The following is a 14,642-nucleotide window of genomic DNA, read 5'->3' as shown; positions in this document are numbered from 1 at the left end:
GTATTTCTCGCCGTTTCAAAGAGATACTTAGAACCTACAAAACAAAGATGAAGAGAGTGATTTAATTCAGCTAAAAGACTGAGTTATCAGCATAACTCTGCACTTCTGTGCTCGTTCCTGACATCTGACATGCTGTCAAAGCTTCCCTCCACCTTTTTAACTTGTAGTGAGTGAGGGCAGAGCCTGCCAGCATCCTGCTTTCCCCGGTGCACACACGTGGGGTGAAAGAGCTCGATTCTTCTGCTTGTATCTGCAAAATGACTCATCCGTGTGACAAACTGAAGAAGCCAGCATATGTATGTACCTGCTAAATGAACTTCAAAGGAACATGAGAATTTTGCATATATTTTCATACCATATCCATTAAAATTCTCTAAGTTTCCACGTGCTCAGACACAACCATTCATATAAAACGTATGTATAGCAAAGAGGGTAAAGGTTAAGATGCATAAATCACAGAAATTGGTCTTTTTACCTCAATAATTAAGGCTAAAATTCAGCAGAGAGTTACCATATAAAGAATGGTCCTAGCTCACGGGAGAATACAGAGTGCCAACGTCTGAGCACATCACTTATAACCATGACAGCAGCCTGCTGGCTGTTGAGACCTCTCAGAGGATGAAGTCTGCCAGGAGCTTCACCACGTCCTGGACATGCTAAATCATCATGAAGTTGTGAAGGAACAGACCAAGAGCGCTTTGTTTAGACACACAAAAGTTAGTAGCAGAATTTTCCAAGCAAGAGGAGAGCTACAGGTAAAAGGGAGCGCGGGACTTGGCTAAGAAAAGACGGAGGGAATTAAAATGTCTCGGAATCTGGGATCAGATGTCATGTAGCTCTCACATGAACAAGACTTTGAACTGCCAAATGCCTGGACACACACTGATGTCTGCCAGTATCAGAAAGCGCCGCTGTTCCGCACATCCAAGTGAAAGGACAAGGACGGGAAGAGCAGCAAGTCTCCTTGCAAGAAACCTTTGTCAAACGTGTGCTCAGAGCACAGTGTTTCAGGTTAAGACTTCTTGTAAAAGCTGGGCAGAGACCAGTGCTCTCGATCTGAAGGCGCCTCACGCAGCACCCTCAGCAGGGTCCTCAGTACTGTAGACGGGTGCAGTCAGGGCCAGAACTAACATCGTGTGTGTTAGCAAAGGAGGAAGGGAGGGTGCTGAGCGTGATGCCCAGATGCAGAGCACTTGTGAGAGGACGTCTGAAAAGCCAGAGGTGTCTCACCTACGCAGGTCGGCAGGGGTTGATCCCAAGCTCGCCGCTCCCCTGTCAGGCAGACCAGCACCCTGCTGCCTCGCAGCGTGTAGCCCGGGTCACAGCTGAAGGACACGGAGCTGCCAGCAAAGTGTCCCTCATCGTGCACCTTGTAGCCGAACTGTGGGATGCCAGGGTCCTCACATTTAATGAGTTCAAAACCTGGAGCGGGGGAAACGGCATCTGTTTGCACCAGGTATTTAGCAGTCAGAAGATATTAACATAAGATCACATTAATATTTTCTTCTTTTGCTGGAGAGAAAAACACTGTACTGAAAATCTGTATTTTTTTAATTACTATTTGAACAAGATCCCAGAAATCTGGTAACTCAGCTTTGATCCGAAGTTTCTGTATCACCGTTGCCTCATTCACAACAGAAAGGGTTTGCAGACACAAACCTCTCCCGCACTCCAATCCCATTTTAGACAACAAGATCTTTATGGAAAGGACTGTTGCCGCCGGTCGTGCGACTGTAACACAACAATACACCGCTACACCTCGATTCCCACCTTGCCTAAGACTTACTGGAAAACTGCAGCTCAAAGCCTTTACTTGTGTTTTCACTGTTGGTGATAAACTCGAGCCACATGCTGCTGGAAGTGCTGTTTATGCTGGTGCCGAGCATTTCAGAGCGGCTAAAGGAGCCCAGCAGGCGAGCAGAGCTATTGCTGCCATCGTAGACCTGGGGGAAACAAGAAACACACACTGGGAATCATCGTATTTTATTTGCCACTTCGGGGACCAAATCATCCGTAAGTGCAAACAGGGACAGTTCCTTTGAAACCAGTGAAATTAATCCCAACTAAGAGTCTGACTTGCTGAGACTTCATGATGCCGCTCATCTGAGGAGCAGGATTTGTGACCTGGGGGATCCGTATCCTCCTCCAAACACCCGAGCTTAGGCTGCACTCGCAGCCGTGTTTTCTGAACTACATTCTCCTCCAAGGGTGCAGCACCGCTACCAGGAAAAACATTTTCTCCCTACAGTGACTCATAGATGTGCCTTGACCCTGCTATTATTTAAGAAAAACACAAATAGCGGTGCTTTTTCTCTTTTTCTTTCTTTTAGATAGCATGACTCTCTATGAGGGTAAAAAGCAACTTCTCACTAGCAGAGACTGATAGTAACTTCTGTCGTGAGCAGATGAGAAGCTGATGACAAATCTGTTGAGAGAACAAAATTTTTTTTCACGACGAGTATATTCTTTGCATTAGCTGAAAATCTCTCTCTTTCCAGTCATTTGTGAGCTGAAAATATGTGGATTACACCTATCTCGCAGCGCAGAAGTATGGCACTTAAATAAGGACAGAGGCGTTCTCTGGGAAGATGGCTTAGCACAGCAGCACACATCTTGTAATATTAATGCCTCCTACAAAACCATTTCTTCGTGGTTAACAGAAACTCAGCCTGGATTTGTCTCCTCCTATATAGAATCCTGAAACTGGTAAATGCAGATTAAAATAAGACTGAGTACGGGAAAGCTGAAGAGCTTGAGTCTGGAGTTCTGCATTTAAATAAAACCGTTTGGGGGACAAAGCAGCCTTGATTCTTAAAAACACAAAAATAATGCTAACCACCTCACGCTTCCTCACGTGTTAACAGTTCCCCCTGTACAACTGGGCAGGTAAGAACTGAAGTTTAGCTACAAAGGGAGAACCCCCGGCATGCCAACAGATCTCTGCATCTCAGGGAAGACCTCACAGCAGAAGGTGCAGCGGTACAGCAAACATATCCACATTTTTAAGGGATACAGGATTTGTTTATGCATCCACCCGCAGACTGAAGCCTCAAATCCGCAGCCAGGCTGAAGCGTGGGGACATTCGCTATCGCCTTCGTGCTGCTGCCAGGGACTGCTACGGGCCGCTGAAGTTCAGAGGTGCTGAACCCCTACAGTGACACACTGTGCTTTAGGCACAGCAAACCAAGGCCAGCAGTGACACACGCCGATCGGACGGTGTCCCTGGGCTAGGAGGCACAGATGGATCGCATCTGGTGCCTCGCTCCGACCTTAGAGGGACACACACAGACAATATTTTAGCCCAGCTGCCCTGCCTGATGTTCAGTCTGGTCTGTGGGAATGGTGCTGCCGTCCTCAAAACCGCCACGGCAAGTGGTTGCACGTAACAAAGCAGCCACTCCTGGCCACTCATGGTCCTAGCAGGGGTCTCTTCCAGGGACTACCAGGGCACTGTCTGGGCTTGGTGGCATTTTCCAGAGGTCAGGTCTCAGCTAACTCCATTAAAAGTTTAGAACATCGCTTTCCTTGCAGGTCTTGCTCTCATGAGCAGCATGGTAGCACTTCATCGCTAGAGACAGAAGAATTACCTTCAGGACATCTCCTGCCTCCAGTTCAAAAGTCCTGGCTTTCAGCTGGATCCCCTTTCCTGGCTGGGTCTGGATGGAGTAGATGCACTCATGGTTGTTGTTATAGTTTATTGGATAGTTGGGGGACAGCAGAACACCTTGGGTTCCAGTTACAGAAGAACCACATTCAGCTATATAAAGACACAAAACCACATTTTAATAACCACATGCATAGCCTGGCCATACAACACATGCAGGTGATGCCTCCAAACAGCCACGGATGCTCACTCCTTCCCCTACCCATCTGCTAATGCATCCATGGACTCTCTTTCCGAGTGCAGTCAGTAAACAAAACAGTACTTAATCGCGTTTCTATCATCAGTAAACCTTGGGTGCCTTACAGGAGATTAACAGCCTCCCCTTATACAGACAGGGAAACTGAGTCACAGAAAGCTGGCGTGCTCAAATGCTATCTCGGGACCCAATTCAGAAAAACATCCCCAGATCCCTGGGAAGCCACCACCGGCTTGAAACAGCGTCTGTGTTTATGTTCCTTCCCGATTCATGGACCAGAAGCAAAAAAAAAAAAAAAAAAAAAAAAAAATTAGTATATTGAAATCTTTTCCAGATTTCTACAAAGCTCATCTTATACATGGTACATAAAAATCAGGGTGTTCATTGAACAGTCAGCACAGCTCAGCACCAACCGCTGGTACCCACGCCTGGCAAGTGCCAGAGCTCTTGGTGCAGAAAGATACGCTCAGTGAAACTTCCAAATAATTCCAAATGACAAAGCTAACTCTGAATTTCAACGTGTTTCACAAAACCATTTTCTAAACCTAAAAGGGCAACGGTTGACCTTATTTGCTGTTAATGCTGCCCTCAGCTCTCCAGTTCATCATTTGATGATATAAAAGTACCCCCTGTCCCTTGCTCCCTGCAAGGGGAGCTTTCTTCCCAGCTTTGCAGCTAACAATGACATCCGTCCCCATCAGCAAACGACAGAAAACCAGGGAGCCTTTTGCCTGTCCATTTCGGAAATAGGCTCCAATTCACATATCTTCGTTTCCTCCCAAAACGTCACTCAAAGAAGCCCAGTGGGCTCAGGTTTGCTGTGGCAGACGAAACCCCGACCCTTCTCGTGGGAAGGACAAGGGGCTGGGGACAGAGGAGATGACACGGGAGCCCCTGTACCCCTCTCGCAGGGGCAGGGTAGATAATGGCACTGTAATTGCTTCCCCCTGCCCTGAGACTTCCTACAACAGGTCATAAAGGGCGAGGATTTCAGAAAGAAGGAAATAAAGGGAGGGAGGAAATAAGGAGAGGAAGGAAGAGTCATTTCCCTCTTGCTATTCACTCCAACCTGCAGTCTGTCCCTGTTCCACTACGCTCTTCTAGTAAGACTTCTCCTTCACCAGCTCTGCTTCCTTTTCTAGTCTGCGTAGTGCGAACAACATTTGATTTTGAGCCAAATTCGAAGTTAGAAAATTTGCGTGGCTCAAAACTTGGCAGAACGATCCTCTTTAGAGAAGGAAAAGGATGGCAGCTTCAGAGGTTCAACCTGCCTTGGATGTCAGGAGATCACAGTTTAATGCTTCCAGAAAACAGCAACACCCATCCCTCGCCTCTGTGGTTTATGCATTTTAATTGCAAGCTTTTAAGGACACAATCTCTCTCTCTCGTACGAACATGCCACAGTGAGTAGAAGACTCACTTCTGCTTAGTGGAAGAGGACGGCTACAGGCACGTCTTCTCTACGCAAAGTGGTGAGCAGACAGCCAAGCACATCTGGGTGCAAGAAGCAGGGCTGCCGTGACAGCGCCGAGCTGACGGCACGACGGCAAACGGAGCTCTCGCCGGCTGGCATCACGGGGAAGAAGCAAAAGTCCACAAGGCCCACGCACAGCTTGAGGGCTCCCCTGCAAAATGGCATCCAAGGGATGTCCCAGGAGGAGGAGGAGGAGGAGGAGGAAGCTGCTGCCTTGCCGAGTGCCCGATGTCAGCCGGCACCACCGCGGCCGGTTTGCTACACGCCTACGCAACAGGTGTACATCTGCCTTGCAACCAGCACGGGCTCAGGACTTTGGGTTTCTCCCTGATTAGCTCCCAGAGGAGCAAACCCCGAGTCGGTACTTCTCAGCCTATTTACCCTGAAAGAATTTCAGCTGTAGAACACGGGCTCCCTGTCCCTTGGAGTCGCGGTGCTTTGCACGCACAGCTGGGGAGCGTCACTCCGACTTGCCCTGACAGCCCTCCCGAGCAGCTAGCTCTGCGCGCCTCCACCAGTCCTGCGCAGCACACCAAGCTGCTGGAGCCAAGGGGAACCATCACGGTGCACGTGCAGCTTTCTGCGCTGACCGCCACCGCTGCTGAGCCCGCAACAGAGCACGAGCGTTAAGTAAGGAAGCAGCAGCAGATACCCCGAGAGGAGGTCCTTTGGGAGGTGACCTTCTCCCAGCAGATACACCAAGAGGAGGTCCTTTGGAGGTGACCTTCTCCCAGCAGATACACCAAGAGGAGGTCTTTTGGGGGTGACCTTCTCCCAGCAGATACCCCGAGAGGAGGTCCTTTGGAGGTGACCTTCTCCCAGCAGATACCCCGAGAGGAGGTCCTTTGGGAGGTGACCTTCTCCCAGCAGATAACCCGAAAGCAGGTCCTTTGGAGGTGACCTTCTCCCAGCAGATACCCCGAGAGGAGGTCCTTTGGGAGGTGACCTTCTCCCAGCAGATAACCCGAAAGCAGGTCCTTTGGAGGTGACTTTCTCCTCCTCTCTTGTAGCGTAGGAAAAGCAGGACGTTTGCTTTAGCACAGATCACCCAGGGATGATGCTGGATGATCACCAGACGGGCTCTGGGCTGAAGCAGCAGTCCATGGGGAGCATTCCTACCCTGGAGAGAGGGGTTGGCCAGCGGAACAAACCGCTCTCGTGTCTCTCCAGACCCACCTCTAGAAGAGGAACTGAAAACAAAGTGCCTGGGTTGTCTGCCAAACGAAACTGAATCTCCTGTGATCTAAACAGCCAGGTCTCCAGTATCCGTGGGTAGCCAGGGCGAGCACACAGAGCTGAGCGTGCAGCAGGGACAGCGCAGACGAAGCTGTCACCCTGCCACCAGAGCTCTGTGCAAACCACCAGACGGTGAATTTGACCCATCATGATCAAACCAACCTGCCCATTCAAAGCCAGCTGCAGCACAGAGCTGGGAAATAGAAGCCAGTGTGCCCACTTAGTGATGATGTCTGAGGATCAAGTTTAAAGCCTGGTTATGATTCCTTCTGATTTCTATTCCCCTGATTAGCTTTCTCTGCAACCTGATTATTATTCATGCCCTGAAGAGGCGGCTTGTCACAGCAGGATGATGCAGCCTGTGACCTAAGCATTGAGCAGTGCTGGGAAATGCATGCAGCATGGCACGACTCAGCAGTCAAGAAAATAAACTGGCTCTTGCTGGGATGCTCTCTGCAATGGCCCTCAAAGGTCACGAACACAGAGCAGGAAAATCTACCTGGCAGGCTTTGCCAGAGTGAAAACAGGTAAGAGACCCGGTCTGCCGAATTGGAACAGATCCCTCGTGGCTCTGGGTGAGCCAGGCAGCAGCGCAGCACTGAACAGCTTCCTAATTGCTGAACTGTACCACAAAAAACCACATTACAGCTTTCTGCAAAGGCCTGAAGCATCCTTCTTCCTTTCTGCTTCCTTCCCGTAGCACGTTGCCACTTGTGAGGTTTTAGGCTGACCGTAAGGCTTGGAGGGTGCTGGGCAGGAGGGGTGCTGGGCAGCGGGGGTGCTGGGCAAGGGGGGTGCTGGGCAGCCTTGTCACACCAGGGTGTCCATGGCCCTGCTGCATCAGGGATGAGAGCCAGAAACCAGCTCGGTGCTACAGACGAACTCTTCCCCTCCTCTGGCCTTAGATGTATTTATTGGTATAAGTAATGGCCGGAGGCATTGCAAAAAGGACTTGCCATAGCTAGGAGGAGAGGAAGCGAAAGGTGTAAGGTGCGAGAAACCTCGGGAGGACACGGGAAAGGTCAAAGCTGGGGGTGTGTGTCCCGGACACATCCATACTAGCGTGGAATTTGTGTTGCTTAAGATCACCCACCCAGAAGCAGCTTTCACATGCCTGGACCACGGCACGCTACAGCACGGATCCGAAGGGAGGATGGCCTTACCCCCTCCCCCCCCCCCCCCCCCCCCCCCCGTTTTACAGAAACTGTCCCCAAAGGGATGACAGCTCTCCCATGGCTCATGATGCGTTCGCTTGTACAGTCACTGGGGCTGGAGCGAGCGCCGCGGGTGGGCTGCAGGGGGGCTTCTGCCGGTGTGTGTGACCCCATCTGCGCTGCACTTGGTGTGCTCCAGCTTGGGAGAGGACTGCAGCTCTTCTGCCCACCCCTCCCCTCCCCACACACAGCAGCAGGGCTGAAAAGCTCATTCCAGCTCCCTCTCCCCCCACCCCTGCCCCAACCACCCCGTGAGCTGAAAGATGCCGTCCTGGGGGATGCCGCCCATCCCTGCCCACCGACACCATCCAGCAGAGGGTAACCAGCCAAGCAAAATGAAAGCACATGACCACCTACCAACACACCTTGGCAGAGGCGAACTCCACACACGCCGTCTCCCCCCGAGGCAGGTGATGCGGGATGCGCCCTCCAGCCGGTAGCCCGGGAAGCAGGAAAAAGTGAGGACATCCCCCACGCCGAACTGCAGCCCCTTTCTGATGCTGTAGGCTGGGACCTCCGGCTCGTCACAGGGCTCCAAATCGTATTCTACAGGGGACAAACGGACATTTACGGGATGGCGGGGTGACACCTCATGGCCCGTTCTCCGCGGTGAGGGTAGGTACCCCAGCCCCTGAGCATGAGGATGAGGAGGGAGCTCTACATTTTGACCCAGCCATGGTGAAGCTCTGCAAAGCAAGCATCCATGCAAGATGTACATCCCATCTGAGCTACCAAGACCAACTCGGGCTTCACGCCCAGTACACAACCCCCCAGGGCGTCACCAGGATCCTGATTTACACCAACTCAAAGCACAACAGGTCTCGTTCGCTGCCACCGTTGTCAGGCAAACATGAAAATGACATCAGTAGTGACAAAACACAATGGAAATTTGTCATTCTCCCTCTGGTTTAGTCAAATGAAGATGAATTGATCCGGATGGGATTTCTGCTGCCTCTCCATTACTAATCCTGAAAATGAATGAACGCCGCATCTTGCTTGGGGAACGCAAGAGAACACTTAAGCCGTTGCTAAATGAAAGGTCATGTAGCATTCTGGCTAGTAGCCAAATGCACGTCTTCGACCACGACACAGTTTGAAGGAAACCTCTTTTGAGGGTTCCTTTTGAAAAATAACTGACCCACAAAGTACGAAGTATCTAACACAGATCATCTAGAAGAAGCTAAACCCACAACTGACTCCCATTTTCATCTTCCAAGATAGGAAAGAAGTCTCCAACTACATTGAAAATAACAGTTATACTCAGAAGCAGTCTTTTTAACGGCATAAAGCTGTTTTTCCCCTCATCAAAACAAAAGTTAATTGGAAACTTTCAGACTGGTTTCAGATGTGAATCCTCAACTTCAGAGGCCAGAACAAAGGCACTGGAAACCCGTTCTCAGCGCGGCAGGTTTTTATCTGCGTCTACGGCAATAGCCCTGTCAAAGACAGACCATATCAGCATCAAGCTCCGCAACGATAACGGTCATTTCTCTTCCACGCCAGCAAACCGAATTTGCAGCTGCTGCCCTCAGACTAAAAGGTACGCTGAGATACAGAAAAGAACAGCACCAACACAATAAGCTTCTGGTTGTAAAACTGATTGTTTTACGGAGCGGCTTGTCGGGGCGCTCAGGCAGTAAAGATTACATTTTCTGAAACGTGCGCGCCGGCAAGCACCTCGGCAGCCATCTGCAGGACTCTGGGTTAAAGGACAGAGTTAAACACCTCGTGCACTTCCACCAGAGCTCCCCCACGCACAGCCGTCATCTGCGGGTGTGACGACCCCCTCTGCACAGGCAGACCTGCCCCCCTTGGGCTCGCTCTCCCAGAGCATCACGCACACGCCGCTTTTCATTGACAACTTCTGAAAATCCAGACTTTCATTTGAAGAAAGGAACATTCTGTATCATTGCCGTCAAAGGCAGCAGCAGGAGTGGCTTGGCTTAGGAAGTGCAGGGCTGAACTGGTTTACTGGGTGTTCTGGGGGCAGAAGCTGTCTCGCACAGCCCAGCAGGGGTGAGAAGGGCTGCTGACCTCAGCAAAATCCTGCATCCCTGGATGCCCTGCTATGTGTGCCAGGAGGTCTGCCTCCATCTGCTGTCACAGAGGGTCCATTAGAGCTTGCCCAGCAAGAGGAATTACTGTTTCCAGCTCCCCAGCGATGCCAGTGGGATCAGGGAAACCTGGGCTACGCCACACGAGGCACGTGTTACATCTGAAGCCAGCTGCAGAGGCTGGGTCACTTGGTGACCGCCCACGTGGAGCAACAAACTAAAGGAAAAAAGAGACCCCAGACGGACAACGGGAGTGACCAGCTCTGCCTTGCTCCTTATCCAAGAAGTCCAGATTGCTCAGCGTTGCCTTCCAAAAGACCCCATCTGTCCCAGCTTCCCATGCTGGAAACGCTGTACCTACCGCAGTGATTTTCCTCTAATAAAAAGAGGAATGTAGGCATCTGGAAGAAAGAGGGACAGCATACCCCCCAAAATGTGGAGCCTTGGTCCATAAACAGAGCAGAGATGTTGATCGGGTGAGGAGGGAGAAAGCAACAAACGTGTCTGTAGTGGGATTTAATTCCAGGGGATTCAATCCAGTAATCTACTGGGGCTCAAGGCAGACAAAACGGCTAGATCTGGTGATACGGGGACTGCAGGAGAACATTTCCTGGGACATGCTGTGGTTTAATGCCAGAATAATTTACTGGGGTAACAAAAGGAGTGACCATCAGTGACCCGATCACACTCCACGGCATCAACAGAAAGTTATTCCCAAGATTTGTAGAAAAGTTGGAAAGAAAGGGAAAGAATGCAACCTTTACCCACCGCCTGTCCTTACCTGAGAAGGTGATGTTGAAACCCTCATAGGACATGGAGAAGTCTGAGATGAAGCGGATTTGAGCGGAGAAGTTTCCGAAGAGCCCTGCGCTAAGCGGGGCAGGGAGCCGGGAGCCTGTCAGCTGCTTCAGGGGCTGAGCAAAGCTGGTGTTTTCCGTGATGAGGAGGTAGTCGTGGCCATTCTCCAAGTGAAAGGTATGAAAGGTGAAGAACACACCTGCGGGGGAGGAAAAAGGGACGTCTTCAGCCCGCCGTGTCCACAGGGCACCCCTTCATCCCAGAGCCAAAGCTCCTCTCCTCTCCCTGAGAATCCCAGTATCGATTCCCTGCTTCCCAGTAAAAGCAGCCCAACTGAGAAGGAAAAGCACCCTGAAAACCACAGACCCACTGATGTTAGAAATGATAATAGTTGGAAGAAACAAAACAAGGGTACAGTACACGGCCCAGAAGAGGGAAAAGCGTTTAAGATCTTCAGCTCCTGTGCCTTTGTATCGCAGGAACAGAGGTGACACAGGCTCGCTGAAGGGACGGAGCAGCAGCAGAAAGGACCGAGCCTGCCAGCGTAGAGGAGTATTTTATTTTAAAAGCGTTGACCTTTCCATAGATAGCAAAAGCAGCAAAAGCTGTAGTCGCAAGGATTTGAAAACAACAAAAACAAGTATGTTCTGGAAGGAATTAGCACCTAGGAAAACAGGGCTTAAGCCAAGTATCAAGGTCAGAGAGGCTTCTCTAGGAGATGAAGCCTGTCAGCGGTGGGACTGCGGGGACCTCCTGTTCCCCCTGCCGTGGGACTGGCTGCTGGTCCCCGGTCGGGCACGGACAGCCCTGTGCTTCCCCAGCCACAGGCGGCTCGCTTCAGGTGTGTGTCCCCAGTAAGGGCCATACCCCCCTCCCAGTACACACCACGGCACGGCCAGCAGCACTCCAGCACCCAGCCCTGCCCTGTGCTCCTGCTGTCCTCCCTTCCCTGCTCGTGACCCACCCCCAGGACCTGCTGCCCCCCCCCCCCCCCCCAGGCACCCAGTGGGATGCGCGTGTGCAGCCACGTGCCAGGCACGCAGGGTCAGGGTGCTCAGCCCAGCTCCCGCCAGCTCGAATGGACCCTGGAAGTGAAGAGGATCCTACACTCCATATTGTACCGCCAAAAATAAAAACCACAACAGATCCACCCACAGAAAGAAGAGACAAATACACAAATACAGGGAAACCCGTTTGTCCCTTCTTCCAAATTCAATTTCAACAATTTGAAACATTCCGGTGAGAAGGCTGTGACCTTGCTGCATTTGTAAACGAACAAGAAAGGAGTAAAGGATTACTTAAAGTATCCTTCACACCTACCGACACAAAACAGTAAGTACTTCAGGGTTTTGCAAAAGCCTCTAGCTAGGTGATTTTTCATGCTGGAATTCAAATGCAATTAGAAGCACTTACTCTCCGGAAAATAATTCCATCTTTGAAAAACAAAAAATGGCAGCGACAGCTTTCAGGCTGCAAAGCAAGGCAGGATCTTCTATCAGAACCCCTGTCACATCATCGTCACACGAAGTTAACAAGCTAAAGCGATGCCTAGCAATAAAAAAGCCTCTTTGCATTTATATGGCTTCTTTCATCCGAAGATCTTCCGAGCACCGAAGGGCAGCCCCCCCCAGCCCCGGCTCATGCTGATTCGGGCTTTACGCTCCTCGTAACCCCGCTGAACTCGACAGGGCTATTTGCAGAGGAACAGGCTCCTCCGGGCAAGCACAAGAGCTGTAATCTGCCCCTCGTTAGTCACAGCTACGTCCCTACCTCCTCGCACGCCCCAGGAGCGGCCAGTGGCACGACCAGGTTATCTCATTTAAGCCACCGATTAGCACCACAGAGACCGCCAGCCCGGCGAGACCCCAGGGCTGCCCTGCTCCGCATCCCATCTCTGCCAAAGCACAGCATCAGCTGCTTCAAAAGCAAGCCCAGGAAATCTGTAAATAAGGATCAGAGGAATAATCTCCTCCTTGCTCCCCATTCCCCATTAATTTCTGGGGATCAGGATGAGACCAACCTAGAGATTGATTAAAGCTCTGGAGCATGAGATTTAATATCCATCCCAACAGGTTTTTGTCAGCATCAAATTATAACTCTGAATATTCCATTTATCCTTATGTCTATTCAATTTCTTTTTGAAGGTTTACTGGTCACAAGCAAGTAGTTCCCTTCCAAGAAATGAAGGTCAGAGAGGCTGGGAACCAACACAAAGCCGTTCCCACAGGGATCACTGGACTGGGAAGAAGCAGGGCACACAGTGGCATCTCAGCTGCCCTCCTCCCTCCTCATCTTCATCCCCTCACAGCAGCTCATTTCATTGTGCCGACCCCCCGCGTCCCAGGCAGAACTGTTTGCGTGACCCACCGCTCAGCGATGACCGAGAGCAGTCTCGACTTTGACAATTCCCTCCTTACATCTGGATAAATACTACACGGAGCTTGGCAGAGAATGTTTAGCTCCGCTCTTCCCCCCGCAAGACTCCACCGAGGCAGGAAACCCAACGGTTTCCCAACGTTTATTATTCTTACCAAGAGTACAGTCAATTGAAAATAGATATCGCCTGTTTTGTCCTGAAAACTTGGGGAGATGCAACGAATGCAAAATGCCTTAAGCGTTCCTTGGTTATCAGCTGACAGCAGATTTATACCCTTGGTTTTACAAAACCTGATCCAAGCAACAGCAACGCTATCACTCGCCCGAAATCGGCACGCCGCCAGAGGAACACTATCCAGTTCCCAGATCCGGCAGGACAGCCCCCAGCTCCAGGATTTTTAGGATATAACAACTCCCATCCCAAGGCACGAGGTCTCTCCAGCAGCAGAGCTGGTTAAGGGCTGTGTACCTGGAGCCATAACGGCAAATTATAAACTCATTTTAAAGGATTTGTGACTCTGATTAAACCTTTGCTGTGGTCTGAAATTTACGGTGGCACAAAATGTCTCTGCAAATGCAGGGTTGCGGGCTTTTTTCCCCATTCTCTGTGAAAGAAACAGCCAAACAAATTATAGGGAAAAGAAATCACTTTGAAGTCCTTAGATTAAAAATAATAGTCTCTCTTTAAGTGCTTAAATACCTTTAAAATTAAGCTGCTTTTAAACTCAAATTGTACAGCTCGCGAGTCCATAAAGTAAATCAGTGTCTGCAGTCACATAAAAATAACTATTATAACAACCAACTTGTTTCAATTAGGGGACTCGTGTGCTGGCCACGTGTGAGATGTTCATAAAGATCTGGGAGTGAATAACTTGGAGAGTGGGTTTTATGATGCCGAGCTTTCCTGCTCCGCCACCGGCTCGGGGGAACAGCCCGGGGGGCTGGGGGCAGGGAACAGCCCGGGGGGCTGGGGGCACCAGCCCTGCTCTGTTCTGGTTTATGGGAACCCAAAGATTTCCCAGTCCTGGGGCAGCGCCACGAGCCCGGCGTTGGTAAAGGCGTGGGAAACGTCAAACCAGGACAAGGAAAATCGGGTACAATGGGGAACGTTAGGTCGTGTAAATACATCCCCTTCTCACAGCAGTATTGTTACAGCTGCCGGGTTTAGCAAGCACCAAATTTACCGAGCGATCACGGATGCACGCGGTGGTCCCCAGGAGCAGGGAGCCGAAGGGCAAGGACACAGCAGAGGGGGACGGCTCCGCACTGCATGCGCGCTGCTGATGCCATTACCCCAAATGGGCTTTGGTTACTCCTATTTTTTAAAAAATCCTGTTCTGTTCTCCCAGGACTAAATTGATTCCATTTTAGTGGCTACTGCTCTGCCTCAGGATCACACTGTTCCGCTGCTCTTTGCTGAAGAATGAGAAGAAACGTTGCAGGAATGCTGAAAAGAGCTGGGAGAAGCTTGCTGCAAGGCACAGCGGTTTCACACAGCGACAGCCGGGGAAGTCAATCACCGAGACAGAACGTTGTTGCAAGAGAAAAGACGTGTAGGTACGAGTATGCACGCTCCCACCGGCACGGCCCAGCATCCAAACACATTCCAACATCTTCCAGAAAACATCA

The 14,642-nt window shown here is 50.7% G+C and overlaps 1 protein-coding gene across 1 annotated transcript in view; it reads right to left on the bottom strand.

The window, feature by feature from the left end:
• Positions 1–14,642, bottom strand: part of CSMD2 (CUB and Sushi multiple domains 2) — a 306,341-nt gene that overhangs the window by 98,370 nt on the left and 193,329 nt on the right. The window contains exons 20-24 of the mRNA XM_040588319.1: positions 10,621–10,836; positions 8,143–8,331; positions 3,589–3,758; positions 1,787–1,943; positions 1,231–1,422 (exon numbers count right to left, since the gene is read on the bottom strand). Of these exons, the coding sequence (XP_040444253.1) occupies positions 1,231–1,422; positions 1,787–1,943; positions 3,589–3,758; positions 8,143–8,331; positions 10,621–10,836 (924 nt within the window). The remainder of the gene's footprint in view (positions 1–1,230; positions 1,423–1,786; positions 1,944–3,588; positions 3,759–8,142; positions 8,332–10,620; positions 10,837–14,642) is intronic.

Source organism: Falco naumanni, chromosome 3, assembly GCF_017639655.2.
Source record: "Falco naumanni isolate bFalNau1 chromosome 3, bFalNau1.pat, whole genome shotgun sequence".
NCBI lineage: Eukaryota > Metazoa > Chordata > Aves > Falconiformes > Falconidae > Falco > Falco naumanni.
Note: the sequence above shows the minus strand (reverse complement) of the source record. Positions and strands in the feature narration are given on the sequence as shown.